A 25,090-nucleotide genomic window follows, 5' to 3' on the forward strand; every position below is an offset into this window, starting at 1 on the left:
GTGCTGTGGGCAGGATGGCGCTGAGCAGAGCCTGGCTGTCCTGGCCCTGCGAGGCGGCTGGTGGCGGGGAGAGCACCCGGCTGCTGCCGCAGGTAACACTCTGTGGGACCCCCGGCTCCCCCCTGGGTACCCTCAGCCCACACTCCTGCCCTGCATACCCTGTGTGCCCAGCTGCTGGGTGTCAGGGTGCTGGCTCCATGCTGGAGCCCGTAGCACCCGCATCCCTGGGGGGCTCCGTTGGGATGAATCTGGGGGTCTCTGTCAGGGTCTCTGGGAGAGCAGCCACATGTCCCCAATCTACTCAGAGCCCGGCATCTCCATGACAGGCAGGGTTACAGCGTGGGGGGTGGATGTGGGGCACCCTGGGCAGGGGGTTCTGTAGAGTGGGTATGTGGCGGCTCCACGGTCGTGTATCTGGGGGGCTGTGGGACTGGGGGTACACGGGCTAAGGGGGCATTGCTGGGGCTGCCCTGTCGGCTGCAAGAGGCTCATCTGTCCGCGCAGGCATCCAGGCTGGTGGAGCTGCCCTACTCCTCCTCCGATGATGATGACAGCTCACTGGCCGGGGACACAGACCCTCCCGTGGCCGAGCAGGACCTCGGGGTGTGGTACCCTGACCCCCCCAAGCTGAGCACCTTCAGCCAGTGTGTGCGGTACCTGGCCTTCCTCTGGAACCTCCTCTTCCTCCTGCTGGGTCTGCTGGCCCTGGCTGTGGGGGTGTGGGGGCTGCTGGACAAGGGCTCACTGGGGGGGGAGCGCCTGGCCCCCCTGGGCTCCGACCCCATGCTGCTCTTCGTGCTGGGGGGGCTGGGGGCCAGCACCGTCTCCCTGGCCGGCTGCCTGGGCGCCCTCCGCTCCAGCCCCTGCCTGCTGCGCTTCTTCGTGGGGGCCGTGCTCGCTTTTGTGGGGCTGGAGGTGCTGGGGGGGCTGCTGGTGCTGCTGGCGCGGCGGAGGCTGCGGGACGCGCTGCGGGACGCGCTGCTCCTCTGCCTCCTGCGCTACCAGGACGAGCCCGACCTGCGGTTCCTGGTGGACGAGGTGCAGCGGAGCCTGCAGTGCTGCGGCCTCGGCTCCTACCGCGACTGGGAGACCAACCCGTGAGTTGGGGTGCGGGGGGTGTAGCAGGGACGCGGCTTGTCCCTGTGCCGTCAAGGTGTGTGCACCAACACGTCTCCTTGTCTGTCCCCGCAGGTATTTCAACTGCAGCGCCCCGGGCGTGCAGGCGTGCAGCGTCCCCGCGTCCTGCTGCCGGGACCCCTGGCAGAACGGCACTGTCCCCAACGCCCAGTGCGCCGTGGGGACCCTGCGCCTGGGGGACGCGGCTGCCGGCACCGTGGTGTACCTGGGGGGCTGCGTGGCCCAGCTTGGCGCCTGGCTGCGCCGCCAGGCGGGCGGCATCGCGGCTGGCGCGGCCGTGCTGGTGCTGGTGGAGGCGGCTGGTGTGCTCATGGCACTGAAGATGCTCAGGGACATTGTCCCCGTCGGGGCGCAGGACTGAGGGGGGTCTGGCTGCCACCCGGGCTGGGGATGTGTGAGGGGCTGATCCAGCCTAAAATAAACCCTGTCACTAGGCTGAACCGTGTCCTGTCCGTCCTGCCCTGCGCCTCGGTGTAACGCTTCCCTCCCACGTCCCTGCTGACCCCAGAGCAGACACCAGGCTCCCGTGCTCGTTCTGGGTTTTAATGAGCATTTCTCCAGGCTGAGCCCCACGGTGATGGGGCGGCTTCTACCTACACAGCACTGCGGGGTGGGGGACAGTGACCGGCGGTGCCCGTGTCCTGCCTAGATGATGCCGTACTGAGCCAGCTCGTGCAGCTCCAGGTGGCTGAAGGCTTCCCAGGGGCAGATGACGGTGATGTCTGGGGGAGGAGAGAGGCTGTGTCAGCGCGACCCCCAGCCCGGCCGCGGGCGGCTGTGCCCACAGCGCGTCCCGCTCCCCACCCACGGCAAAGGAGGGGACGGGACCCCATACCTGTTCCCAGCCCCTCCATGCCTGGGATGTCATCGCCGAACCTGCAAGGAGAGCGAGCGTCTGCCCTGACCCCCCCAGTCACCCCTCCCGGCCCAGGCTGGCACGCAGGGCTACGTCCCCCCGACCGGCTCCTGTCATGGGTCCTGGGGCTCTGCCCCACTCACCCCTGCACCCCCTTTTTGGGGGGCTTGCTTTTGAACTGCCTCGTCTGCCTCTGCTTGAATTTGGGTGGTCCCTTCCGGGGAGTGGCGGGTCCCCCTGTCACCCTGGTGGCAGATTTGATCTCCGGCTTGGGGGGCTCCAGGCTCATGGCTGTGCCAGGGCTGGCAGCCGGCCCCGGGTCGCGGTTGTCCCTGTGTGTCCGGCGCTGGCACAGGAGGCTCCTCACACCTGACGGAGGGGAGATATGGGCATTGCTGGCTTCTCCTCCCCGCCAGGGGCACCTTATGCCCCCACTCCCACCCTGTCCTTCCCCAGGGCCCCTCGGCCATCACTGATCAGCTTTCCCGACCCCCCTGCCCACAACCTCGACTTAGCCCAGCTCAGCACCCGCTAATCCCCTCCCAAAGGCAGGGAAGGGCGTCCCTGGGGGCAGCAGAGCCGCTGCCTCCCCTGGGGCTGCTCCGCCCGCCCTTGTTGCCCACCCCAGCGCAGATGTGACACTGGGGACACTGCTGGGAGTCCCCCATGCGCAAGGTCTGTGCCATGTGTGCCACAGTGGGTTGGCATCGGTGGTGTGGGAGCGGGGTGTCCCTTGGGGCCAGTTTGCAGCCGGGTGGGTTTTGGGGACGGGGCACCCCGGCTGCGGACCCCTGGGGACCCGTGCTGGGGTGCGGGTGGCTGGGGTGGCAGGGGGAGCAGAGGGCAGCACGGTTGTGCCTGTCCTGGGCACCAGGGCCGGAGTTTTGTGGCACAAGAGGTGGCTCCGGCGCTGATATGAGGGGGTTCAGCCCCACTGCAGAGCCCAGAGGCCAAGCACGGACCCAGGGATGGAGGGACCTGGCCTGGGGAGATGCTGGAGATGCTGCTCACAGGAGCAGGAGGTGACAGCAGGAGCAAAGCCATGCCCTGGCCCCAGAGCGCTGGTGCCACTGGTACCGCGTCCCATCCCGCGCACGGAGCAGAACTTACGCAGCCGCCGCGGTCGCCGGGGCCAGTGCTGCTCTGTGGACCCTCCGTCCCGCTCCTGCGTGTCCTGTGGCCGCTCTGGGGGGGCTCAGGGGAGGCAGCTTTATCCTGCTCTGGGGTAATAGGATTATTTATGTCCCTTCTTTTCAACGGGGTAATCTGCTGTCCTGCCCCGGTGGGGTGGGGGTGTCTGGATTAGTGCCGCTGGGACTGATGGGGACGAGACCAGGACCTGTGGGGGGACCCTGCCTTCCCTCCCCAAACCACCAAGGGGTCTCTAACAGGGCACGGGTGCAGGTCCTGGCACAAGAGCTGCCCATGGAGCCTTGTCCCTGCCAGCGCCACCGCGGGTGCCAGCGCCCAGGGGACAGCCCAAGCCCTGCCTGGCCATTTCAGGGCAAAACACGGCAGAATTGGGGCTGGGCAGCTGCTGCCCAGCACCTCACTGTCCGTGGGACGGTGTCACTCCAAAGCTTCCCCTAATCCCAGCACTAAAGCAATTAGAAAAAGGAATAATCTCAGCACACTTTAATTGAACTTCAGCCCCTCTCACTAATTGCAATTAGTCGGACCCAACAAATAGGATTACAGGGATCTGGGAGCGTTTTCTCTGAAGCCGGCAGAACCGGCTGCTTCTCCAGCAAAGAGCAGGGCCCTGGTGCTAATTGCTGCTTCCAGCTGGGGTTCGTTAGCGAGTGCTGCTCAGGGGCTTTGTGGCTTGTCCTGGGAGGTCTGTGGGGGTCCCGATGGCCAGGGGGCCGTGGGTCCCCCCACCCAGCCGGGCAGGATGGAGGAGGATGCACTGTGCCAAATTTATGGGATTTTAAGATGGAGGCAAAGGCAACCGAGGGAGAAAAGGCTCCGTGAATAACAGCCAGGCTGGCTGTGACCTCGGCGATGGGGACAGGGCCGGTGTCCTCCCTGGGGGCTGCCAGGTCCCATGTGCCCGGGGCCGCACGCACCCCTGTCCGGGAAGGGGCCGGCAGCCCTGGTGCCCCCCCGCAAGCCCTTGACGTGGAGAAGCCCCTAAGAGGCTTAAGGTGCTGGTGGGGAGGGGGGGGCAGCATGGTACCCCAGCCCTTCCCAGTCACCAGGTCACACCAAAGCTGCTAAAGACACTTAAAACCCGGGCTGGGGGATGCAAGGAGCAGCGGTGTGGTGGGGCTGGGAGGGGGGGAGACGTGCCAGCCTGCCCTTGGTGGGGATTTTCCATCCTGGGGGGGCGGGCAACAGTGTCTGGCTGCTGGGAAATCCAGGGCTCAGGATGTGAGCTGCTGCCTGTCCCCAAGGGCAGGTGTCCCCACAGACAAGAGGTGACACACAACTCAGGCACCACCTGTATTGAAACACACGTGGGATCCCGTCCGCGAGGCTGCCCCGAGTTCAGCACCCAAATCAACAGTTTAAATAAGCCGAGTCCAGATCCTGCGTCCAGCCTGGAGCGGAGGCTCCTGGGGGTGACACCCGCCGGTTTTTGGGGGTCGGGGAGCTCAGTCCTTCGCCATGCGCTGCCTGATCTCCATCCGGAGGATCATTTTCACGTTCTCGTCCTCCACGTGCTCCTCGATGGCGGCCAAGGCGCGTTGGCCGCCGTCCCGGTACCGCGCCAGCAGCTGCTCCACGTACGCCACCCAGACGCAGTTGGGGCAGCCGGTCCCGCAGCAGTTGGTGGGCGGGGGGGGCAGCGGGGGGAGCGCCCCCTCTCCCTGGGGGGTCCCGGTCCCGCCGCCGCCCCCCGCGGTGCCGCCGGCCTCGCCGGGGGTGTCCGAAACCTCCCGCCGGCCGCAGACGGTGCTGGTGGGGGGGGGCCCTGCCCCGAGCCCCCCCCTGCGGCTGCTGGCGCCGTCCCGGGGCTCCTGGGGACCGAGAGCCCGCGGTGACACCGGCCCGGGGGGGAGTGCGGGGGGAAGGGGGGACAGCCCCGCGCGCTGCGACCCCCAAAGCCAGAGGAGCTCCCACCGCCCCCCCCAGCCCATCACCCCCTTACCGCCCAACCGCCACCCCGATCCCTTCACGCCCCCAGCTCACCCCCAGCTCCCCTCGGCCCCCGAGCCCCGCCCCCCGGGTCCCCCATCGCGCCCGGTCCCCCCCTCACCGCCGGGCGCGCCCCCGTCAGGCCGCGCGCGGCCCGCAGCAACATCCGGCCGCAACGCCCCAGCCTCGGCCCCACCCGAGCGGCAGCTCCTCCGGCCAATAGCAGCCCGGTTAATAGGGGTGTGGCGGCTGGTCGGAGCCAATAGGAAGTGGGGGCGGGGCCGGGGCGGTTGGAAGCCGGAAGTGGCGGCGAAGTGGCCGCGTGGGGAGCAGGGGCGACATGGGCCGGGAACCGGGACAGAAAGCGGGACAAAGAGCGGGATCGGGACAGCGACCGAGCCGGGGACAGAGACCGGCACAGGGACCGAGCCGGGGCCGGGACCAGGGACGAAGACCGGGACCGGGACCGGCCGCCCCGCCCCGCGGCAGGTCAGTGCCCGGGCAGCCTGTCGCGATCGGGCCTGGCCGGCTCCCGGTTCAGGGCTTGGGCCCACGGGGTCCGGTTGGGTCCCACCGCGCCCGGGTCTGCTGGTGCCTCACCAGGTCCTGGTGCTCCGGTGTCCGGCCACCGCCGGGTCCCCGTGTCCCCTCATCCCCGGGGCTCGGTCACTGTGTCCCTCCGTTACCATGTCCCGCATGCCCGGAGCTCCAGGCCTCACGCCTCGTTTGTTCTCTCCCAGGAAGGAGAAGCAGCTGCAGAAGAAGTTGGATAACATGAAGCCCAAGCACCCCGAGGAGCAGGAGATCCCCTTCCGCCTGCGGGAGCTCATGAGGAGCCGCGAGGCCATGAAGCGCGCGGGGCCCGGGAAGAGGCGGGCGGCAGGTGGGGAGCTGAGCCCGGCGAGGAGCCCGCGGGGCAGCTGGAGGCAGCCGGATCCCGCACCCCGGTGATGTCCCGTCCCCTCGATCGGCACTGCTGCAGTAATGTCACCCGTCTCTCCTAGAGAAGAAGCAGCAGCCCAAGTCAAAGGGCCCCGAGGCCCCGGGGGATGTCCCAGTGCCCAAGTTCAAGAGGGGGAAGGGGGAGTCCGAGCGCTCCTACATCTGCCGCATGGAGCACGAGGTGCAGCGCATCCTCTTCCTCACCGAGAACCAGGTGCAGCGGGAGCCTGAGAAGGATGCGACAGCACCAGAGAAGTCCAAGAGAAAGAAAGAGTGAGAGCAAGGCCTGGGTCAGCCCAGGCCTGGGCCCCAGCCCCGTGCTGGGTGCGTGGCGGGTGTTTTGCTGGTGCTGCGGTGCAGATCCGACGTCTGGCAGCGATGGGGGGTGCGGGTGGAGGGCTGTGGGCTGCATCTCAGTGGGGATGAATCTTTGGGAGCGGAGCCACAGCCCCGCTTCACCCTCCTGCAGGGCTGGAACTGGGGCAGAGCTGCGGGGCCCCAGGTTTTGGGGGGATCCCGCAGGGTAGGAACTCGCTCTGTGTCTGGTCACGAGCCCTGGCCATAACGCAGCTCTTCAGGTTTCAGAATAAGAAGCTGGAAAAAGCTCGGAAGAAGAAGGAGGAGAAGAAAGAGGCCATGCTGGAGAAGAGCCGGTTCCAAGGTGGGGCTGGCGCAGCTGGGGGGCTGTGGTGACCCCTGCCCCAGCGGTGTGTGGGGAGGTGGGGACAACCCGGGGGAGCTCCTGCCTGACACTGGCACCTGCTTCTCTGTCAGACACGGTGGTGTTCGGTGAAGTGGTGACACAGCCGCCAACCATCACCTCGCGGCCCAGGGGCCAGGGCCCGGCAGAACAGGTGAGCTGAGGGGGTGACACCCACATACCTGGGCTGGACCTGGGTTGTCTTGGCTCCCCTGGGCTGGAAATTTGGCCTGGAAGGGCAGCAGTGGCCACAGCCTCCCGGTGACAGTTCCTCGGAGCCCTGTCCTGGCTGTTTCCAGGCTCCCTCACCTGTCCCATCTCTGCTCGCAGGCTGGACGGAAGCGGCTGCTCCTGACGTCTCGCCTGGGCCAGAGCGGGGCGTCCCTGGTGTCCCCAGCAGCACCGGTGTCAATGGCTCGCCGGCGTATCGTGGCGGAGGAGCGAGCGCGTGTCATCCAGGCCTACCGGGACATCCAGCGGCGCAAACAGCAGCAGCGGGAGGCGGCGCGGGGCCGCGGCCGGGCCGGACGAGGGGTCCCCCGCTGAGCCCAGCGGGGGGAGCTGGGCCTCCCCGGCCTGAGGAGGCTGTGCAGGCAGCGTGCAGGCAGCACGGGACCCTGCGGCTCGAGGCGGGTGGTTGTCCTGACCCCACTCTTGTGTTGCTGTTGCCCGGGGCTCCCCGCAGCCCCACACCTCGGCTTGGGGCACCCCTGGGCTCGGCGCTGGCGCTGGGACCCCCGCGGTGCCACGGACCTGTTTGTATAATAGTAAAAGGGCCATTGAGTGCCGATGGTGTGAGCGCGTCTGTGCCTCCCCGGCCTGCCCGAGTGCTGGCAGGTGGCAGTCCCAGTGTCACCGTCCCTGGCAGGACTCCAGCTGGGGGCAAGACCCCCATTGCCACGGGGAGACCCCGGTGCCTGGCCACGAGTGAGCTGAGCCCTGGAGCCGTGGAGCATCGCGCAGGACGCTCTTGCATGGTGTCGCTTTCCTGTGTCATCACCGCTCGGGGACACTGTGTAGGCCCTTGGTCTTCAGCCGTGCTCACCCTTGTTCTCAGCATCACCACCAGCCTGGCACCGCCCGTGGTTGTGGTGACCGCGGTGCCGTCCCTGCTGCCAGGAGCACTGCCACGGCCCCATTCTGCACCCACAGCCTCCCTGTGCTGTTGCCATCCCCCCCGCAATCCAGGCAGCCCCCCAGTACGGATGGCGCCCAGCTCCCACCCCTGGGGGGCCTGGGGCTGCTCCCCGCACAGCCCAGCCCGCGGGCTGCCGCGGTTCACCGGTGCAGGACAAAGGCCGCGCTGTTTGGCAGCCCCGTGCCGCAGCACCGGCACAAAGCGTTGCCTGTTGGAGCAGGGCCGGCCCCAGCGCTGCGGCCGCGGTGACGGCAGCCGGTGGGATCCTGGCCTTCCGGAGGGGCTGGGGCCGCACACGGGGAGCGGGGCCACCGGTGGCTCCGTGTCCCCTGCCAGAGCGGAGTGGGGACAGGCTCTGTTCCTCTCACGCTGCCATGCGGTGCCAGGGGACCTGGAGTGCCTGGTGCTGCCTGGAGACATCCCCGCTGCCGGCTGGTGCCAGATAAATACGGGTGACGCAGCACAGCCCTGGGGGACACGGCTGATCCTGCTGCAAACAACCGGCTCCATCCCTGGTGCTTGTGGCTGCGCCTGCCCCACCGTGTCCCCGCAGCGGGGAGCGCGGCACGTGCCGGCTGGCAAGGGCATGGCTGGGACACCGCGTGTGCCAACTCCTGCTCGTGCCTCGAGCAGCCACCATGGCCGTGCACGGTGCTCGTGCCCGCAGCCCCACGGCCGCCGGCTCAAGGAGACCCGGTCACCCTCCTGCCCCTACAGAGCCATTTCAGCCACTGAATAATGAATAAAGCTGCACCGCAGGCTTCCTGCCCGGCAGGAGAAATCGCTGCGGACGAGAAAGGCAATTTGAGCAGGAGAAACCGCTCCCGACCTTGGCTCGTCCTCCGCGCCGCTCCCCACCGGGCAGCCCATCTGCCGCGCTGCCCAGGCTGCCAGCTCCCGGCAGCCCTGGCCGTGCTGGGGGACGGGGAGCCGGCACCGGGGCTGCCCTGAGCCCCCTTTCTCTCCGTGCTGCGCCCCAGGAAGGGGACGTGGGGCTGAGCAGAAGGGGAGAAGCAGCAGGAGCCCTTGGCTGCAGTGGGGCCGGGGATGGGGGAGCAGCTGGCGGCACAGCCGGGCACCCCTTCCCCATCACGGCCCGGCTGCTACAGCACCGCGTAGGAAAAGTCACCTTTATTGGGTCCAACCTGAAAAATGGGGGAAGAGGAAAAAACAACAGAGAAAGCCACGGGGAGGGTGAGTGGCCCAGCTCACCCTAAGCCCCAAGCGGGAAAAGGCACCGAGAGGGCAAGAGGAGCTGCAGGGGCCGGGTCCCCAGCCCAGCAAGGCACTGATCACCTGGACCCCCAACAGCCCCCGCTTCCCCAGCAATGGGGAAACTGAGGCACAGCAGCAGCCAGGGCTGGGGAGAGCTGTGTCACCTTGTGTCCTGCGGCAGGACGGTGCCGGCTCAGCCCAGGGCTGGCGGGGTCCGTGTGCAGCCAGGGGCTCGGGGCTGGCAGGAGTCTCACCGCTCCCCAGTAGCAAATGGTCCCTGGTCTGGGGGGGACAGGGTGTCCGTATGTCGTAAAGGCAGCGAGGGGGTGACTCGGGGTGGCCCCATGGGAGCTGGTCCTTGTGGCAGGGACAGCGGCAGGGACAGGGGGTCCGGGCAGAGCTGGCGGCTTGCGGGCACCGTGGACGGGCAGGCAGGAGCGATGGCTCTGGGACTGCAACCGGGTGTCCCCTGTGCAGAAACCGGCTCTGGCCGCCGGACGGGGTGGCACGTAGGTGGTGGGGTGGGACAAGGCTCGGTGAGACCTCCGGAGCAGGACGGTGAGGCCGCGGCTGTGCTGGCACTGCAGGACCTGTGCTGCGGGGGCTTCACCATCGGTTCCGGCCATATGGGGACTGCACCTGCGGGCAGAGCGGAATGGTGCTGGGGTGGCACAGTGGTGGCAGCAGGACCATGGCACGGGCCGGCAGACCCGGCTCTGGCACCAGCGAGGAGGCACAGCCTGACTTGCCCCGGGGTGCGGGCAGAGCCACCCCTGCCCCTGCCCTCCCACGGGGACAGACTTTGCCCTCGGCCATGGGCTGGACCTCGGTGCCGGCTCCTCCGCCCACCACGTTGCACATTAACCCACCTGGCAGCTCCTGGTGTCCCGCTGGGTGCCATTGTGCCGGGCCTGTGCCGCGAAGGCGTCCTCGGCTCGCAATGTGGAGCTGGCGCTGCCGGGGCTGGCGGTGGAGGCGCGGGGCAGGATCACGTCATAGGGACTTTCAGTCTGCGGGGCAGAAGAGGGGGGACTGCAGAGGCACCAGGAGCACCCCCAGCCCCGCGGGGTCCCCAGGGAGGAAGGCGAGAGGTGACACCCCAAGATTACAGCAGCCCTTGGGACATAGGGGCCAGGGGAGCGCCCCACACCCTGGCCCCATCTCGATTACAAGCCCCTCCACGGGGCAGGACGTGGCCATTCCTGGAGCAGCCGGTGGTGCTGGTGTCACCCAGTGTGGCACTCACCGGTCCCTTGTGCATCAGAGCCATCTCGGTGGGCTGGTAGACGCTGGTCAGGAGCTGCCCGTTGTAGCCGCTGTATGGGGACACCGGCTTCTTGGCTGCAAAGAGACGGGGATGGTGAAGGGTTTGGGGGCTCATGGAGCCACCCCCACCCCACTGGGGAGCCTCGTTAGCAGGTTTAATGAGCTGACTCAGCAGCTGGCCGCTCTGTGCCTTTCCCGGGGGACGGGAGGGACGTCCCCAGGGTTTGCATCACTGCGCTGTGCGCACAGTCCCTGCCCAGCCCGGGGTTTGTTATTGTAGGGTCTCACGAGCAGAGCGGCTGCCTGGGGCACAGGGCCGGGAGCTGTGGGCACCCCACGCCGTGAGGGAGCGCCCCGTCCGCCCAGCTCAGCCCAAACTGGTAGACCCAGCCCGGCGGGTTCTCAGCAGCCACAACAAGGGCAGGCGTCAGTGCCGGGTGGGTCGTGGACTTGCTGCCGCCGCCGCTGCCAGCCAGGGCCGGTGACCGCCACCAGCCCTGCCATCATCCCGGTGAGCCCCGGCGCCTACCGAAGGAGGGCTCGTCCATAGAGAAGGCTTTGTTCTCCACAAACATGCTCTGCGACTTCTGCTCCTTGAGGATGGTCTCGTAGCCCACCCCGCGCGTGGGGTAGATGTCGTCCTCGAAGGCCTGCTCAGGGTCCCCCCGCGTCATGTGCGTCACCTCAGGGATGATGTAGAGGAGAAGGAAGGTGCAGGCGTTGGAGACCAGTGCGATGGCCAGCGTGGGGTCGTCCCAGCTGGGCTTCTCACCCACACGCTGGTTCCCGTAGAGGTACATGGCCATCCACGCCACCCAGATGGCCATGGAGAGGCCGGTGGTGGCCAGGATGAAGGCGCTGTGCTTGTGCCAGCGGCGGTAGTGGCCGCAGAGAGCCGGCCAGGCCGTGCTGAAGGCGGCCACCAGCAGGAACATGACATAGATGAGCGCCATGACGAAGTCAGCATCCGCCAACTGGCAAGGGTCCGGCGAGCCGCCCTCCCGCCGCGCCACCGTGATGATGAGCCACTCGGCGTTGATGATGACCTCCACCAGGGCCAGGAGCAGCGCCACCGCCAGCGTCACCCAGCCCCGCGGGCCCCGGTTCCTCCGTGCCAAGAAGTTGAGGGCCACGGCGTGCGCCAGCAGGCAGGAGAAGCAGATGCCGAAGAGGACGCCAAAGAGGAAGCGGCGGGAGGTGCAGGTGGAGAAATCCGGCCCCACAATGAAGTCAAATGTCAGGCAGAAGAGCCCGAAGGTGCCCAGCAGAAAGAAGACCTGCGTGGCCACCAGGCTCTTCTTCTGGGGGTCCTGCACGAAGGGCAGACTGGCCACCAGGACGATGGTGAGCACGAAGCTGGTGACCACGCCGAGGCTGGCCACGGCCTCCAGCACAACGCCCCAGGCTGCCGAGAGGTCGCAGAGGTTGTAGTAGAGGGAGGAGAGGTCGGCGCCGCAGCCGGCGGGGGGGCTGCTCTGGCCGCCGGCTGCGGGGAGCAGGGCCAGCAGCACACCGGCCACCGCGACACCCATCCTGCACCGCGCTGCGGGCGCTGAGCGGGGCGTCCAGGGACCCTGCAAGACAGAAGGGGGTTATGGAGACGACGGGGGCCGCAGCTCAGCTCCCGGCACTGTTTGTGCTTATCCAGGGCTCTGAGCATCCCTGCCCACACATCCCCATGGGCATCCCTCCTGCCGGGCCACAGTGAGCAAACGGGTCACGGTGAGCACTGTCTGTGCCGGCACAGCTGAGCCCAAGCCACTGCAGCCCCAGACCGGACAGGGCAGACACACGTTCCCCCTCAGCTCCGTGCCTGGAGGCCAGAGGCAGCTGGGGGTGCTCAGACTGAGCCCTACATCCCGCCACAAGATTTCTCTGATGGTACCTTCCTCCACTACCCGGAGCAGGCGGCACTGTGCCCACTCGCTTCCCCGGGAACACCGAACACAGGCCCAGGCTGGACAGCAGATGTAACGCCCGGGGACAGGGCTGTCCCCTCTGCTCATCCCTGCGTGCCAGCACGTTCCCCTTTTCACTTCTCCTGTCCCACTTCCCTCCTCTGGTTTTGGGCACTGACCCAGCGCAGGTCCTGTGCCCGGCACTGCCGGACGCTGGCACGCAGGCAGCCGCAGCATGGCACGGCATGGCACGGCACGGCACGGGGTCCCTGTCCCCAGTCCAGCGGCCCCGGGGAGCACAGGGTGGGTATGGGGAAGAGGAGGCAGCGAGGAAGCTGCAGCCCCACTGCTGGGGGTGGAAACCCACAGGGAACACCCAGCAAGGTGACCCCGGGCTGGGACGGGAGCAGCGCCCAGGACCCCTCGCTCCCTCGGGGCCGGGATGGGGACCGGGACCCCCGGCACCGCGGCAGGACCGGGTTCCCGCGGCTCCTACCGGCTGCCCCGCGCCCGGCCCGGCCGGTCCCCCTGCCCCTCTCCGGCGGCTCCGGCCCGGTCTCCGCACCCCTGGCCCGGTTCCCACGCACCTCCCGGCCAGTCCCGGCCCGGTTTCCCGGCGCTCCCGAGCCCCAAACTTCGCCAGAGCTGCCTCCAACTCCCCGGCCAGGCGACCTGCGGGGGCGTTCGGGTCCGGCTCCCGGGTCTGACTCCCGGTCCGGGCTCCCGGTCCCGACCCGCTCCCATCGCGATCCCCCCAAGCCCCGCGGGGCTCGACCCCTCCCCGGCCCCGCTCACCGGCTCCAGCGCCCGGCGCCCCCGCTCCGCCGTTCCGTTCTGTTCCGTGCCGAGCCGTGCCGGGCCAGCCCCGGTCCCGCCGCACCGTGCGCGCCTGCCCGGCCCGGCCCCTCCCCGAGGTGCGGCTCTGCCCGGGGAGCGCTCGGGGCCGGCCGGGACCTGCCCCGTCGCGGGCGGGGGGACCAGACGGGCTGGGGTCCCGCACCGGGCGGCGGAACCAGCCCCGGAGCACGGAGGGGGCTGCGGGGTGGGCGGGAGCGGGGGCAGAGCCCGGGCGGGGAGGGGCGGACCCGGGGGGACCGGCACCGGAACCCACCTGGCCATGGGTGGAATGAGTCTGTGGGGTCTCAGCCCAGAGCAGCTGGGTCAGCCCGGCCCTGCTGAGCTCGGATGACTGGGAAAGACCCTCGGGGGACAAGGGACGGGGCAGGGGGCTGTGCCAGGGCAGCATCACCCGCACAGGGCCTGGCACCGACCTCCTCTCGGTCCGTGGCACCCGGCGGGTGGGTGGGCTCCGGGGTGGCAGTGGGTCCCACGGGTGGCGCCGCCGTGTCAGGACACACCGGCTGCACCGGGAAGCCCTGAGGCGCAGCCCGGAGGGGCCTCCCGGAGGAATGTCAGCTGACAGCTAAAGCCGGAGCCCTTGGCAGGGCGGCAGGGCCCCAGAAAAGCCCTTTCTGCAAGGGGCTGGGGGCCCAGGGCAGCCCCAGTCCAGGGACAGCAGACGGGGCTCGGTGGTCCCTGTGCCAGCGGGGTGGCCGTGCACCCCAGAGCTGGGCATGGGCACCCACAGTCACCCCATCCCTGCGGCTCAGGGCCGGGGAAGAGCCCCCGGAGGCTCGGGGTGCCCTGGAGGACCCGGGGTGCTGCCAGCCCGGGGAAGTTTCCAGGCGGGCGCTGCTATTCTGGGAGGGTGAAGCAAGAGGGTGAAGGATGCAGACGAAAGTTCAACGTGCCTCCGGCGGGTCCTCCCCCAGCCCGGGCTGGGTTGAAAACAATCCGAGGAGAAAGGGAGGCAGAGCCGGAGCCGGCAGCACCCGCAGCACGAGGACTGGCACCCGCCGGAGCCCACGGGGAGAGACGGCGCGTCTGTGCTGGGTGCTGCACCCGCTGCTGCTGTCCCTCCGGCACTGGGGCCGCCTGCCCTCCTGCCCTTCATCTTCCTAAACAGCGTCTGGCTTCAGGACAGCGTTTGGGGCAGGATCGTCCCTCCCTGCCGCGGCACATGTGCACGTGTGGCCTCGCGCAGGTGGCATGGACAGGGGGCTCTGCAGTGGCCTCTTGTGCCTCAGTTCCCCCGAGGAGTCGGGGTTCAGGCTCAGCCTGGCACAGCCCTCGCTCTCCAGGGAAAGCTCGGCCTGGATCCGCAGTGCCGGGAGCACGGGCCGGCTGCCCCGCCGCCCCCGCACCGGCGCCGACCCGGGCCCGGGCTGCGGAGAGGCCGCGGTGCACCGGCTTCCTGCCGGCTCCTTCCTTCCGCTGCGCGGGGCCGGCGGGTTTCCCAGCTGCTGACTCAGCGCGAGCCCCCACATGGCTGGTGTGTTCCTCCCCGCTTCCCATGGGGACCCTCCCGCCTCTCCAGCCCTTGCGGCACAGCCCTGGTGTTTTTGTAGGTCCTACAGAAACACCCCACTGGGGAGGCGGCTGTGGGTGGGTTGGGTGCGACACCGTGTGCCAGCTGCCCTGCAGGGACCAGCGTGGGCTGCAAGGGACCGGCTGCCCCGGTCACCTCCACAACGATTGTGCCGTGGTGGTCGGCGCCTGGCACAGCCCTTTTGGTGAGGACAGAGCCTGGTCCTGATTCCCCAGTGCCCCAGGTGGGCTGGGGACCGCGGTTCCTGCGGTGGCACCGGGCAGAGCGAGTCCCTCCGGCACAGCAGCCACGGTGAGGGGCTGGGGTACCAGGACCCGGGCCAGGTTTCCCTGCTGGCTCATTTTGAAAACATCAGCACACCGGGTGCGTTCTTTTCCAGACTCACCTTTCCTATGGAGCCACAGGGCTGGGCAGTTGGTGTGGCTGGAACGGTGGCACGGCTGGAACGGTGGCACGGCTGGAACGGTGGCACGGCTGACCGAGCCCCGTGTGGCAGCCGCGGTGGTTCACCTTGGGAAGGCGAGGGCTGTACCTGGAGCCGGGGGGGCCGTACCTGGGGCCGGGGGCCCCGCTCGCCCTCCCAGCTGCCTCCCCGCTGCTGCTGCCGCTCAAACTGGGGCCGGGGAGCTGTTTTCCACCCCAGCCGGTTCTGTCCAGAGCGGAGCCCCTCGCTGCTGGCGGACGTGGTCAGCACATTTCCACCTCCCTCTCCAAGTAAATAAGCGGCGGTTGGCGAGGGGGGGCCAGCAGCCGTCCTGGCCCGCCGCAAGCGGGGCCGGAGCTCTTGCCAAACGCTGCCCTTGCTGGCTGAGCCCCTCGCCCTGTGTCCCCTCCAGCCCCAGCGAAGGGCCCCGGGGTGGGATCCAGCCCTGGAAACCCCCAGGGACAGGTGCCCCCAGGGCGGGAGGCGCGGGCTGGGTTAATATCTAATCTCTTCCCCCTCCTGCTCTCCGCATATGCCAGAATTAATGGAGCGAGCACCTCCCAGGTACCACCTGCGCCACCGGGTCAGGGTTTAACCCCGTCACCGGGAGCACGGGCAGCGCCGGATCCTGCCTGGCGTAAGGTGGCACCGCCGGGGTCTGTGTGCCAGTGCAGGGCACCGACCCGGCCGCGGGGCCCTGGCTGCACCATGGGCAGGTGCCTGCGTGCCAGTGCTGGTGCCAGTTGGGGCTCATCCCACAAGCAGGGGTGGAAACGCCCCATCCCACCCCCACTCCATCCCGGTGCCAGGCACGGCTCGGTGCAGCGGGCAAGCCCGGCGGGCAGGAGGGTCTCCATGCCCTGTGTGGGGCACCCCAAATCCCCCCGGGGCAGCTGAGCCCCTGCTTCCCTAGGCAGCCCCCCCAAGCACCATCCTGCCCGGTCTCTGGGGAATTAGAGCAGAAAGGCTGGTCTGTTTTGGGGGGATTACGCTAAAGACCTTACGGGGGAATTAGGGTGGGGAGCGGGGTGGGCAGGGCTGGTGTGGGGGGCTGGGGGTGCCAGGGCTGCCAGCTCCCTGCCCCCCGGGCTGTGCCAGCTCTGCAGGGCGTCCCGTCCCTGCCCTCTGGTGGCAGCTGGGGACAGGCAGGCTGGCACGGCCGCTCGCCCAGCAGTGCACCAGCTTGGTACTGGTGTAACTGGGAGGGCTGCTCTGGTGCTGGGTACACTCGATGCATGGGGGCATCGTGGGCCCCCCCCCTTGCAGCCGGTGGGAAATGCTGTTTGGGGACCCTGTGCCTGGGCGTGCTGGTGCCAGGTGTCCCTATCCTGGCTGCTCAACAGGAGCCAGACTCAGGCAGAGTTTCGGTCTCAGCACGGCAGTTTATGGAGGAAGGTCTGTCCCGCTGGCACCCCACAGTCACCGAGTCTGTGCCAGTGCCCGCAAGGAGCTCACCCGCACCCACACTCGCTGTGGGGCAGCCATGCCCCCCGAGTTCCCCAGGGCCTTTGGTACATCGGTTCAGCAGGGGCTGGAGCTGCTGCCAGAGAGCAGCCAAGAGCACAGGGACAGGGACTCATCTGGCTGGGGGAGCCCCACAAGCCCCATGGCTGTGGGTCCAGAGCTTGGCATGTCCTTTGTGCCCCACCTGGGGAGCTGAACGCTGCGTATCCCAAGGGCAGGGTCTCACGGGGTGCCGGGGTGATGCCCGGGGCTGGGGGAGCACTGGGACCCCCGGCCGAGCGCCGCCCCGCCTGGCAGCAGCCGCAGCTCAGAGGGCCGTGCCGGCCAGCGGCTCCCGCAGTTTTGGGGCTGCAAAGTGGGTGCTGCTGGGCCGCAGGCTGTGCCAGGGGTGGGCCCGGAGCACCTCGCCCACTGCGCGGCGGAAGGTCTGGCTGACAAAGCAGTAGAGAAAGAAGTTGAGGGTGGTGTTGAGCATGGCCAACATGTTGGCGATGTCCAAGGCCAGGTGCACGCGCCAGTCCCTCTTGACCGAGGCCACATAGAGGTGGCAGATCATGACGATGGTGCGGGGAGCCCAGAGCACGATGAAGATGATGGTGACGGCCAGGAGGAGGGCCGTGGTCTTGCTCAGGCGGGTCCGGCCACCCCCAAAATTTCTCTGCCGCTTCAGCTTGCAGATGACGATGGAGTTGGTGGCCAGCAAGATGCTGCAGGGCAAGAAGTAGACGGTGATGGCGTGCATCCACTTGAGCCCCCTGTCCAGGGCGCTGGGGGGGTCGGCATCACGCCACATGTCCAGCCACCAGTAGAAAGGGACGCCGGTGGCCAGAGCCACAGCAAAGACGGCCACGATGATCTTGCGGGTGCGCTGGGGGTAGGACACGGTGCGGTAGCGCAGCGGGTGGCACAGGGCCACGTAGCGGTCCACAGTCAGCAGGACGGTGACCCAGATGGAGGCGTGGATGGCCGTGAACTCCAGCACGTTGACGGCGTGGATGAAGGCGCTGGGCACCGCCCGCGCCAGGATGGCTGTCTGCAGGATGAAGCCCATGAAGATGATGAAGATCTGGGTGAGGATATCAGAGGTGGTCAGGGCCAGCAGGTACCAATATGATGACTTCTTGGTCCTTGTGGCCAGGCGGGACAGGGCCACGGCAGTCAGGATGTTCACTGGAAGGAGAGGAGAGATGGGCGGTGGTGAGACCCTGGGGCTCACGGTGCCCCCCAGCAGCAGCTGGGATCCCAGGACTACCCAGGCTCTCTGGGCGAGTGGCCCCAGGCCCTGGCTAGGGTGGGTAAGCTATAAATATCACGGTGCAGTGGGGATTTGCTGAGCTGATTAATCTCTTCAGTGTGTTAGCCCAAGCAACGCAAATACCATCTGTCCCTGCTGCTGCGGCACCTGCCACGTGGGGCTGGGCTGTACAGCCGGGCACCGCGGCTGGGGGGGCCATGGGGAGCAGGTTGCTTTCCCCCACCCCTGAGGACTCACCTCCCTGTCCCTAAAAGCCCTGAGGCTTTGCTGGCAGCTGAGGCCACAGGCTGGGCTGAGGGTGCCCAGCTCAGCACCCTTTCCAGGGGTCAGCACCCAGGTGGGTGCTGCTCCCCACATCCTGGGCATCCCCCCACCCCAGCCTCTCACCTGGCAGCCCCAGCCCCAGCAGGATGCTGTAATACACGACAGGGAAGACGCCGACCAGACAGGGCGACCGCTCTGGCTCCTGCCGCGCCACCTCACTGGTCCATGCCACCGCCGTGCTGTTGGGCAGCGGGACCATCGCCTTCCACCACGGACTGGCTGTGTGGGAGACAGGGAGCGTCAGGAGGATAAGGGCCCTGGGGGCTCCTGGGCAGGGGCTCAGCCAGGGCATGGCACAGGGGGCTTGGAATGGGTTGGTTCCCCCAGGTCCGCTGTTGTGTCTACATGTGATGGCACATTTTGGAGCTGCCCACGGATGCTGCAGGACAAAGGGACTCAGGATCCAGCCCGCTCGGGGGCGGCGGATTAACGGTCCCCATCCCCACAGCGCAAGGTGGCCCCAGTAGCCGAGATGCTCCTTGTGTGTACGCCTGGCCCCGTTTACCACCTTGAAGAAAACCGGATTAAAACACCACGATCCTGGGCACCTGCCAGGGTCTGGGGTCCCGGCTCCCGGACCAGGCTGGGGATCAGGAGGGTGTCGGTGTCCCTACCCGCGCCCCGCGCCCGGATCGGGCCCAAACTGCGCCTGACCATTCATAAACCCGGGAGGCACCACACCCATCCCGAGCCTTGCGCTCCTATTGGCTGGGGGGAAGGCTTTAGCCAATCAGAGAGGCGTCCTCCAGGAATGGAGATACCTAATCTGGGTGCTGCGTTCTGATTGGTCAGAATCTCTCCGTCATTAGCATCTCCGGAGGGACTGCAACCCCCGGGCCCTAGTGCCGGGAGAAGGTGCGGGGTGCGGTGCGGGGGTCCTGAGCCCGGGGGGGATCCTGGGCACCGCTGCGGCCCCAATTCGACTCTGTCCCCACAGGGACGACAAAGTAGCTCAGTCCCTGTCACCGCAGAGCCCCGCCGGGGCCGGGGGGGGACTCGTCTTCCCCCTGGCGGTGCTCCCGTTCCGGGACCCCAGCGATGGATCTGCCCCCCAGCAGCGCCCGCGGGGCCGGGGGGTCCCATCTCCCCGGCCCTGGCAGCCCGGGGGGGTTTCGTGCGCTGTGTCCTGCCGGGATGGCAGCAGGATCCCGAGCAGAGCCCCGGGCTGGGGGGCAAGCAGGGGGAGGGATGCGCAGGGGGATGCCAATTAACGGCAAATTAGATCCGGCTAACCAGCAGGGGCAAGTCCGGTCCCTTCTAGTCCCCCAAGGAACTGGGGCATCGATTGCTGCAACTGCGGCGGGAACGTGTTAACTCTTTCCCAGCCCTGACCCCGTTTGCTCTACTGAGGGCGCTGGTCTGGTCCTCCCTTTTCTCTCCTACCCGGGGTCCCACTCCCCAAGCCCTGTGAGAGATGGGCTCGCACCTCGGTGGCCCCCGTGCCACCCACCTTGCGTGTGGTGCCACCTCCCCTGCACCTGGAGAGCCACCGGTGTTCACGTCCCCACCGATGTCCGTGTCCCCACTAGTGTCCGTCTCCTCAGTGGTGGCTCTGTCTCTGCCGGCGTCTGTGTCCCCACAGGTGTCCGTCTTCTCGGCGGTGGCCGTGTCCCCTCCAGCACCTGCAGCATCGCAGGGACGTGGGGCGGAGGGAGAGCGGCGTGGGCAGAGCCGCGGGCTGGGCTAGCGGGGCAGGAGGACGGCCCCTGGCCCTGCTGCTCCCTCGGGGGCCAGGGAGGGGGTCACTTGGGAGGCTGTGGCAGCCCAGAGTGACCGTGACAGAGCTCATCCCCACCCCAGAGCAATAGGGGTGGTGGTCTGAGTGCTTGGGGACATCTCAGGCCCCCCATTATACCCAAAGGCCCATGTCACCAAGCCAGGGTGCATCATTCCCACACCTGGACCGCCAGCTCCCGTGTTCCCTGTGTCCCCGCAGCCTGTGCCGCCCTGCCCCGTGGACAGTGACACCCCGCGGGGGACACGGGGGTCCCCAGGCTGTCGGTGCAGCCCGGGCTGGCGCGGCGCCAGCGGCTCCCCAGGCGCACGCTCCCGGCGAGCTGTTGTTTGCAGCAGGTGGTTAAATGAGGCATCGGTGGATGCGGTTGAGCCATTAACCGGCTGTCCCGCGGCGGGGGCCCCTCGTCCCCAGCTGTGCGCGCCCCGCAGCGATGCAGGGATGTCCGCCCGGGCTCCTGGGACTCCCCCACCCCATCACCCGCCCGCCTGCCCACCCGCCTGTCCCCACGAGGAGCCGGGGAGCCCCCGAGTGTGGCACAGTGATTGCTGAGCAGCTTGTCCCCAGCCCATCCACCCGTGGGTGAGGACCAGATGGGTGATCCCTCCCTGCAGAGCTGCAGCAAAATCTGCCCATGCTCAACATCTGGACACCCCATCTAAGCCTGAGCCCCTCGCCCTGCCCCCCAGGACACAGTTGTGCTCAGGGATGTGGCTGCTTGGTCCTGTGTCCCCATGTCCCCATCCTCCTCAGGGACACGGATGCTCTGGCTCTGGCTCCCACGTGAGCCCACAGCAAGCCTGTCCTTAGATGCCCTCGCCAGCCTGACAGCAGCCCCCGCCATGGTGGCATCACCGTGCCAGGGCTGGGCAAGCTGATACGCAGGGGCAGATGGTCTGGGCACGCCGTGCCCGGCGCAGAGCCCTGGCCACCACCATCCTGCCCGACCGCGTGTGCCTATGGCCACCTTTGCCCTGTGAGCCATGTGCTCTCCATCCCACTGTCCACGGCACAGCATCCCTCCCATTGTGGGGTGCTGGCAGTGCCGGCCATGGCACAGTGTCCCCCTGCAGGTCCTGGGCATGAAACGGGCACCAGCCGTGCTGTCACCGTGCTCGGCAGCTGAACACAAATCTGTGATACCGCAGGCACTGGCACTAATCCCATCATCCCAGACATTCAATAACCGGGAAACGGCTAATTGCCCTCCTCAGCTCTGGCCCTGCCACGTGCTGAAGGTCACCCTGGGGTGTCCCCAGGCGCTGCCCCCCCGGCAGGCGGGTCCTGCTGCACCCCAAGGTGACCATGTGGTGGGTCTGTCCTGCGCTGGGGTCCCGGCCCTGGCTCCCCAGTGGGGTGCAGACACCCCCTGCTTCCATCCCGCTTGCTTGGGCTGTGCCAGAAAACGCTCCCGCATAGAGGGTGCCCATCTCCTGCTGTGGGGTGGGGGCACCCACACCACCCCAGCCCCGGGCCTGAGCCGTACTGGCCCTGCCATGTGGCACTGGGGCCGCGGGGGGGCAAATGCCACCCTGGCCCCATTGTGAACCCCCCAAGAGCTGTCAGGGTGGGCGAGGGGCCAGCGGGGGCCGGCACGGGGCACTCGCCCTGCACAGGCAGCCTCTTGGCTGCAAAGGCTGGGAAAAGGGCAGGCGGCTCCTGCCGGCAGCGCGGATGCCATGGTGATGGGCTGCTGCCGCCATGAATACCCATGAGCCGGGGGAGCGGGGCGGCTGTGCCGAGCTGTGCCCTGAATGCAAAGACCGCGGCAGCACAAAGGGCTGCAGCCACGCGTGGGGCAGCGGCACAGCAGTGACCAGTGACACCGTGAGCAGGTGGCACATGGAGATGTCCCCACAGTGTGCCGGGGCTCACCGGGGCGCCCTGTCACGCCACCCTGGGTGCGGGGCTGGGGTCCGGGGTCGGGGGGGATGGCCAAGGGCTGGAAGCGGTTCCCTTGGTAACGGCTGGTCCCAGTTTCCACCAATCGATGTGGCGGCGCGGGCTGGGAGGGCTGGTGGCCTACATAAGCGCCAGGCGGGCACCGGGCGCCCGCCGAGCCGGCAGATGCGCTTGCGAAGCCATGAGCAGGCTGACGGGCACCCGGCCCGCGGCCGCCCTCCGCTGGGGCTGCGCCACCACCGCCTTCCTCCTCCTCCTCCTCCTCCTCACCGCACAAGCCGGTAAGAGTGGCTGGGGCAGGGGAGGCGTGGGGGGGCCCTGTGCCCTCGCTGGGTGCGGGGTGGGGTGTGGCTGTGGGTACTTGGCGATGCTCAGTGTGGCTCTCCAGCAGCCGTCGCGGTGCCTGGGGACGGATGGATGTGGCTCCTGGACGTGCTGTGCCCCACCACTGTGCCCCATTGTGCCCAGGAGGTGCCGGTGGTGACAGCCGGGCTGTGCTCACCCCTGCCCGGGGACACTTGGTGCTGTGGGCAGCAAGGTCTGGCACTGTGGGGCGAGGGGCTCCTGATCCCCCTCCCCAGCCCTGCTCAGCTGGGCTTAAGCCGGCGCTGGGACGGGTAATCCGCCCGCTCGCTGGCTGGTGAGACGAGGATTTGGGAGAGATGGGGGCAATTGACCCTGGGGGAAGGGTGATCTGGGTGGGGGGGAGCTGTGCTGGGTGCGAGGGAGAAGAGGAGAGGGAGGAAGGGTCCCCATGCCCGTGGGAGCACGGGGACCCCAGCTCAGTCCCTTACCCCACTGGGAGCCCAGTGCTGTGGGAACGCAGACACGGGGGGACGGTCACCCCGGAGCGTGCAGACCGGGCTGCGAGCCAGCGCTGCCCGGCACGGGGCCATTTCTCAGCCTGGGACAGGGTGGTCTCACCCCTCTCACTGCGGAAAAGCAGCTTCTTGGCTTCCAAGGGCACAAACGTCCTCATGTCCCCTCGTCCTTCCCCCACTTGGCACCAGCCAGCCCTTTGGTGCTGGGGGAGCGGAGGGAGGACGTGCACACATCTGGGCTGCCCCGCTCACCGCCATCGCCCCACAGCTGGGCCCCACGCTGCTGCATCCCAGCCCCGCACACCTCTTTCCTGGGGTGCAGCACTGGGATGGTCCCATCTTCCCCCCAGCCCAGCGAGCCGACCTTAGCGGGGACGCCACAGCGGCCACCATCAACCACTCGCTGACGCTGCTGCAGCGGCTGCAGGAGCTGCTGCAGAACGGCAACAGCAGCGACACGGTGCTGCGGGTGCGCACGGCGGCCGCCGAGGAGGCCAAGGTCTTCCACACCCACCAGCTGCTGCTCAGCCTCCAGAGCGAGGTCTTCGAGAGCCTCCTGCGCAACCAGAGCGTCATCACCCTGCACGAGCCGCCCGAGACTGCCGCGCTCTTCGAGAAGTTCATCAGGTAGGTGGGGACCCCGTGGGATGGGGACACCAGGAGGGACGCAGCTCCTCTGGGGACCATGGGGACCCCACGGAATGGGGATGCAGGCATGGAGATGGAATATTCCCTTGGGGACCACGGGGACCTCATGGGATGGGCATGTTGGAAGGGGTACAGCCAAGGAGGGGGATGCTCTCTTGAGAACCGTGGGGACCACACAGGATGGAGATGCCCAGAGGGATGCAGCCAAAGGAGGATGCTCCCCTGGGCACCACAGGGACCCCACAGGATGGGATTTCTGGAGAGATGCAGCTCAGGAGGGAGGATGCTCCCCTGGGGACCACGTCAGCCTCACGGGTTAGAGATGCCCAGGAGGATGCAGCCAAAGGAGGAGGATGCTCCCCCGGGGACTGCACTACCAGAGTGGCAGCCTGGGAAGGGAATCGGGGGACACCATTGTCACCATCGCATGCTCTGCCCCAGGTACCTGTACTGCGGGGGCGTCTCCATCCTGCTGCACCAGGCCATCCCCCTGCACCAGCTGGCCAGCAAGTACCGGGTGTGGGGGCTGCAGCGCGGCGTGGCCGACTACATGAGGAGCCACCTGGCCAGCGAGTCGAGCCAGGGCCACGTGGTGACCTGGTACCACTACGCCGTGCGCATCGGGGACGCGGCGCTGCAGGAGACCTGCCTCCAGTTCCTGGCCTGGAACCTCTCGGCCGTGCTGGGCAGCGCCGAGTGGGGCTCGGTGAGCGTGGAGCTGCTGCTGCTGCTGCTGGAGCGCTCCGACCTGGTGCTGCACAGCGAGCTGGAGCTCTACACCGCCGTGGAGGGCTGGCTGAGTCGCCAGCAGCCCGACGGGCCCGTGGCCGAGCGGGTGCTCCGCGCCATCCGCTACCCCATGATCGCGCCCAGCCAGCTGTTCCGGCTGCAGGCGCAGTCGGTGGTGCTGGCGCGGCACCGCGCCGCGGTGCAGGACCTGCTGTTCCAGGCGTTCCAGTTCCACGCCGCCTCCCCGCTCCACTTCGCCAAGTACTTTGACGTCAACTGCAGCATGTTCCTGCCCCGCAACTACCTCGCGTCCAGCTGGGGCTCCCAGTGGGTCATCAACAACCCGGCACGGGACGACCGCAGCACCAGCTTCCAGACGCAGCTGGGTCCCAGCAGCCATGACGCCGGGAAGCGGGTGACCTGGAACGTCCTCTTCTCGCCGCGCTGGCTGCCCGTCAGCCTGCGCCCCGTCTACTCGGACTCGGTGTCGGGCGCCATCCAGCCGGTGCGAATCGAGGACGGTCGCCCCCGGCTCGTCATCACCCCGGCCACAAGCAGCCCCGACTTTGCCGGCGTCAGCTTCCAGAAGACGGTGCTGGTGGGCGTGCGGCAGCAGGGCCGCGTGGTGGTGAAGCACGTCTACAGCTTCCACCAGAGCTCGGACGAGGCGGCCGACTTCCTCGCCCACGCCGACCTGCAGAAGCGAACCTCCGAGTACCTCATCGACAACTCCCTGCACCTCCACATCATCGTCAAGCCCGTCTACCACTCCCTCATCAAGGTGAAGAAGTAACGAGGCGGAGGCGGGTCCTGCGGTTGGACTGGCCCCAGCCCCGCGGGGGGCTTGTGTTGGTCCCCCTGCTCGTAGGTAGATGATGGGGTCCCTGGGACTGCACCCTCTGCTGCCCGCCCCTCCCTGACTGTCCCCATCGCTGTCCCTGGGTGTGTGCGGGGACCTGGGGACACTGGGTCCCCCCAGCCCCCTGTGGGCAGTGCAGGAGGTGAAATGTGCAGCCCCATCCCAGGCTCATAACCCCAAGGAGCGAGGGGATGAGGACAAGGACAGCCCGGCCCTCCCGTGGTGCCACCCCCGTGGCACTGGCGTCCCCAGCAGCACCCCTGGTGCGGCAGCGAGCTGGGTGTGTGCCCAGGCTGGGGAGGGGGCT

The 25,090-nt window shown here is 68.2% G+C and overlaps 7 protein-coding genes across 9 annotated transcripts; 3 read left to right on the forward strand and 4 right to left on the reverse strand.

Annotated features, from left to right (window-relative positions):
• Positions 1-14: 14 nt before the first annotated feature.
• On the forward strand, positions 15-1,498 carry TSPAN10 (tetraspanin 10; the record flags this gene model as incomplete). Its single annotated transcript, XM_082067323.1, has 3 exons — positions 15-92; positions 505-1,097; positions 1,192-1,498. The coding sequence occupies 3 exons, from the start codon at positions 15-17 to the stop codon at positions 1,496-1,498; spliced, it is 978 nt and encodes a 325-aa protein (XP_081923449.1).
• A 166-nt stretch (positions 1,499-1,664) lies between these two features.
• Positions 1,665-4,566, reverse strand: PDE6G (phosphodiesterase 6G). Of its 2 annotated transcripts, XM_082067190.1 has the most exons (5): positions 4,437-4,566; positions 3,104-3,208; positions 2,137-2,362; positions 1,973-2,013; positions 1,665-1,859 (listed from the first exon to the last, which is right to left on the reverse strand). In XM_082067190.1, exons 3-5 carry the CDS (start codon positions 2,280-2,282, stop codon positions 1,783-1,785), a joined length of 264 nt encoding a protein of 87 aa, XP_081923316.1. In that variant the 5' UTR covers positions 2,283-2,362; positions 3,104-3,208; positions 4,437-4,566; the 3' UTR covers positions 1,665-1,782. The 2 variants fall into 2 exon arrangements, with proteins under 2 accessions (XP_081923316.1, XP_081923317.1); XM_082067191.1 differs by lacking the exons at positions 3,104-3,208; positions 4,437-4,566 and having other exon boundaries at positions 2,137-2,424.
• Positions 4,426-5,270, reverse strand: OXLD1 (oxidoreductase like domain containing 1). Its single transcript, XM_082067189.1, has 2 exons — positions 5,196-5,270; positions 4,426-4,956 (listed from the first exon to the last, which is right to left on the reverse strand). Exons 1-2 carry the CDS (start codon positions 5,238-5,240, stop codon positions 4,591-4,593), a joined length of 411 nt encoding a protein of 136 aa, XP_081923315.1. The 5' UTR covers positions 5,241-5,270; the 3' UTR covers positions 4,426-4,590.
• Positions 5,271-5,376: 106 nt separating this feature from the next.
• CCDC137 (coiled-coil domain containing 137) lies at positions 5,377-7,504 on the forward strand. The gene is made up of 6 exons (XM_082067220.1): positions 5,377-5,563; positions 5,815-5,957; positions 6,079-6,289; positions 6,595-6,677; positions 6,791-6,870; positions 7,047-7,504. The coding sequence occupies exons 1-6, from the start codon at positions 5,415-5,417 to the stop codon at positions 7,260-7,262; spliced, it is 882 nt and encodes a 293-aa protein (XP_081923346.1). The 5' UTR covers positions 5,377-5,414; the 3' UTR covers positions 7,263-7,504.
• A 1,472-nt stretch (positions 7,505-8,976) lies between these two features.
• GPRC5C (G protein-coupled receptor class C group 5 member C) lies at positions 8,977-15,048 on the reverse strand. 2 transcript variants are annotated; one of them, XM_082067228.1, is made up of 5 exons: positions 15,008-15,048; positions 10,865-11,909; positions 10,316-10,410; positions 9,939-10,079; positions 8,977-9,708 (listed from the first exon to the last, which is right to left on the reverse strand). In XM_082067228.1, the coding sequence occupies exons 2-5, from the start codon at positions 11,865-11,867 to the stop codon at positions 9,676-9,678; spliced, it is 1,272 nt and encodes a 423-aa protein (XP_081923354.1). In that variant the 5' UTR covers positions 11,868-11,909; positions 15,008-15,048; the 3' UTR covers positions 8,977-9,675. The 2 variants fall into 2 exon arrangements, with proteins under 2 accessions (XP_081923354.1, XP_081923353.1); XM_082067227.1 differs by lacking the exon at positions 15,008-15,048 and adding an exon at positions 13,029-13,126.
• A 1,769-nt stretch (positions 15,049-16,817) lies between these two features.
• Positions 16,818-18,288, reverse strand: GPR142 (G protein-coupled receptor 142; the record flags this gene model as incomplete). The annotated part of the gene is made up of 2 exons (XM_082067325.1): positions 16,818-17,680; positions 18,153-18,288. The coding sequence occupies 2 exons, from the start codon at positions 18,286-18,288 to the stop codon at positions 16,818-16,820; spliced, it is 999 nt and encodes a 332-aa protein (XP_081923451.1).
• A 3,619-nt stretch (positions 18,289-21,907) lies between these two features.
• Positions 21,908-24,717, forward strand: BTBD17 (BTB domain containing 17; the record flags this gene model as incomplete). Its single annotated transcript, XM_082066988.1, has 3 exons — positions 21,908-22,007; positions 22,898-23,174; positions 23,637-24,717. The coding sequence occupies 3 exons, from the start codon at positions 21,908-21,910 to the stop codon at positions 24,715-24,717; spliced, it is 1,458 nt and encodes a 485-aa protein (XP_081923114.1).
• Between the last annotated feature and the right edge of the window lie 373 nt (positions 24,718-25,090).

Source organism: Streptopelia decaocto, assembly GCF_964273445.1.
Source record: "Streptopelia decaocto genome assembly, chromosome: 16".
Taxonomy (NCBI): Eukaryota; Metazoa; Chordata; class Aves; order Columbiformes; family Columbidae; genus Streptopelia; species Streptopelia decaocto.

Excerpts from the sequence above, each read along its gene's own strand:
- GPRC5C (XM_082067228.1), bottom strand. The coding sequence starts at position 11,867 with ATGGGTGTCGCGGTGGCCGGTGTGCTGCTGGCCCTGCTCCCCGCAGCC. Across the intron at positions 10,080-10,315 it reads CTCTGATGCACAAGGGACCG|ACTGAAAGTCCCTATGACGT; the intron begins GTGAGTGCCACA and ends TCTGCCCCGCAG. Across the intron at positions 9,709-9,938 it reads GGGACACCAGGAGCTGCCAG|GTGCAGTCCCCATATGGCCG; the intron begins GTGGGTTAATGT and ends CTCTGCCCGCAG.
- CCDC137 (XM_082067220.1), top strand. The coding sequence starts at position 5,415 with ATGGGCCGGGAACCGGGACAGAAAGCGGGACAAAGAGCGGGATCGGGA. Across the intron at positions 5,564-5,814 it reads GCCGCCCCGCCCCGCGGCAG|GAAGGAGAAGCAGCTGCAGA; the intron begins GTCAGTGCCCGG and ends GTTCTCTCCCAG. Across the intron at positions 5,958-6,078 it reads CGGGAAGAGGCGGGCGGCAG|AGAAGAAGCAGCAGCCCAAG; the intron begins GTGGGGAGCTGA and ends CGTCTCTCCTAG.
- PDE6G (XM_082067190.1), bottom strand. The coding sequence starts at position 2,282 with ATGAGCCTGGAGCCCCCCAAGCCGGAGATCAAATCTGCCACCAGGGTG. Across the intron at positions 2,014-2,136 it reads CCCAAAAAGGGGGTGCAGGG|GTTCGGCGATGACATCCCAG; the intron begins GTGAGTGGGGCA and ends CTCTCCTTGCAG. Across the intron at positions 1,860-1,972 it reads CATGGAGGGGCTGGGAACAG|ACATCACCGTCATCTGCCCC; the intron begins GTATGGGGTCCC and ends CTCCTCCCCCAG.
- OXLD1 (XM_082067189.1), bottom strand. The coding sequence starts at position 5,240 with ATGTTGCTGCGGGCCGCGCGCGGCCTGACGGGGGCGCGCCCGGCG. Across the intron at positions 4,957-5,195 it reads TGACGGGGGCGCGCCCGGCG|GAGCCCCGGGACGGCGCCAG; the intron begins GTGAGGGGGGGA and ends CTCGGTCCCCAG.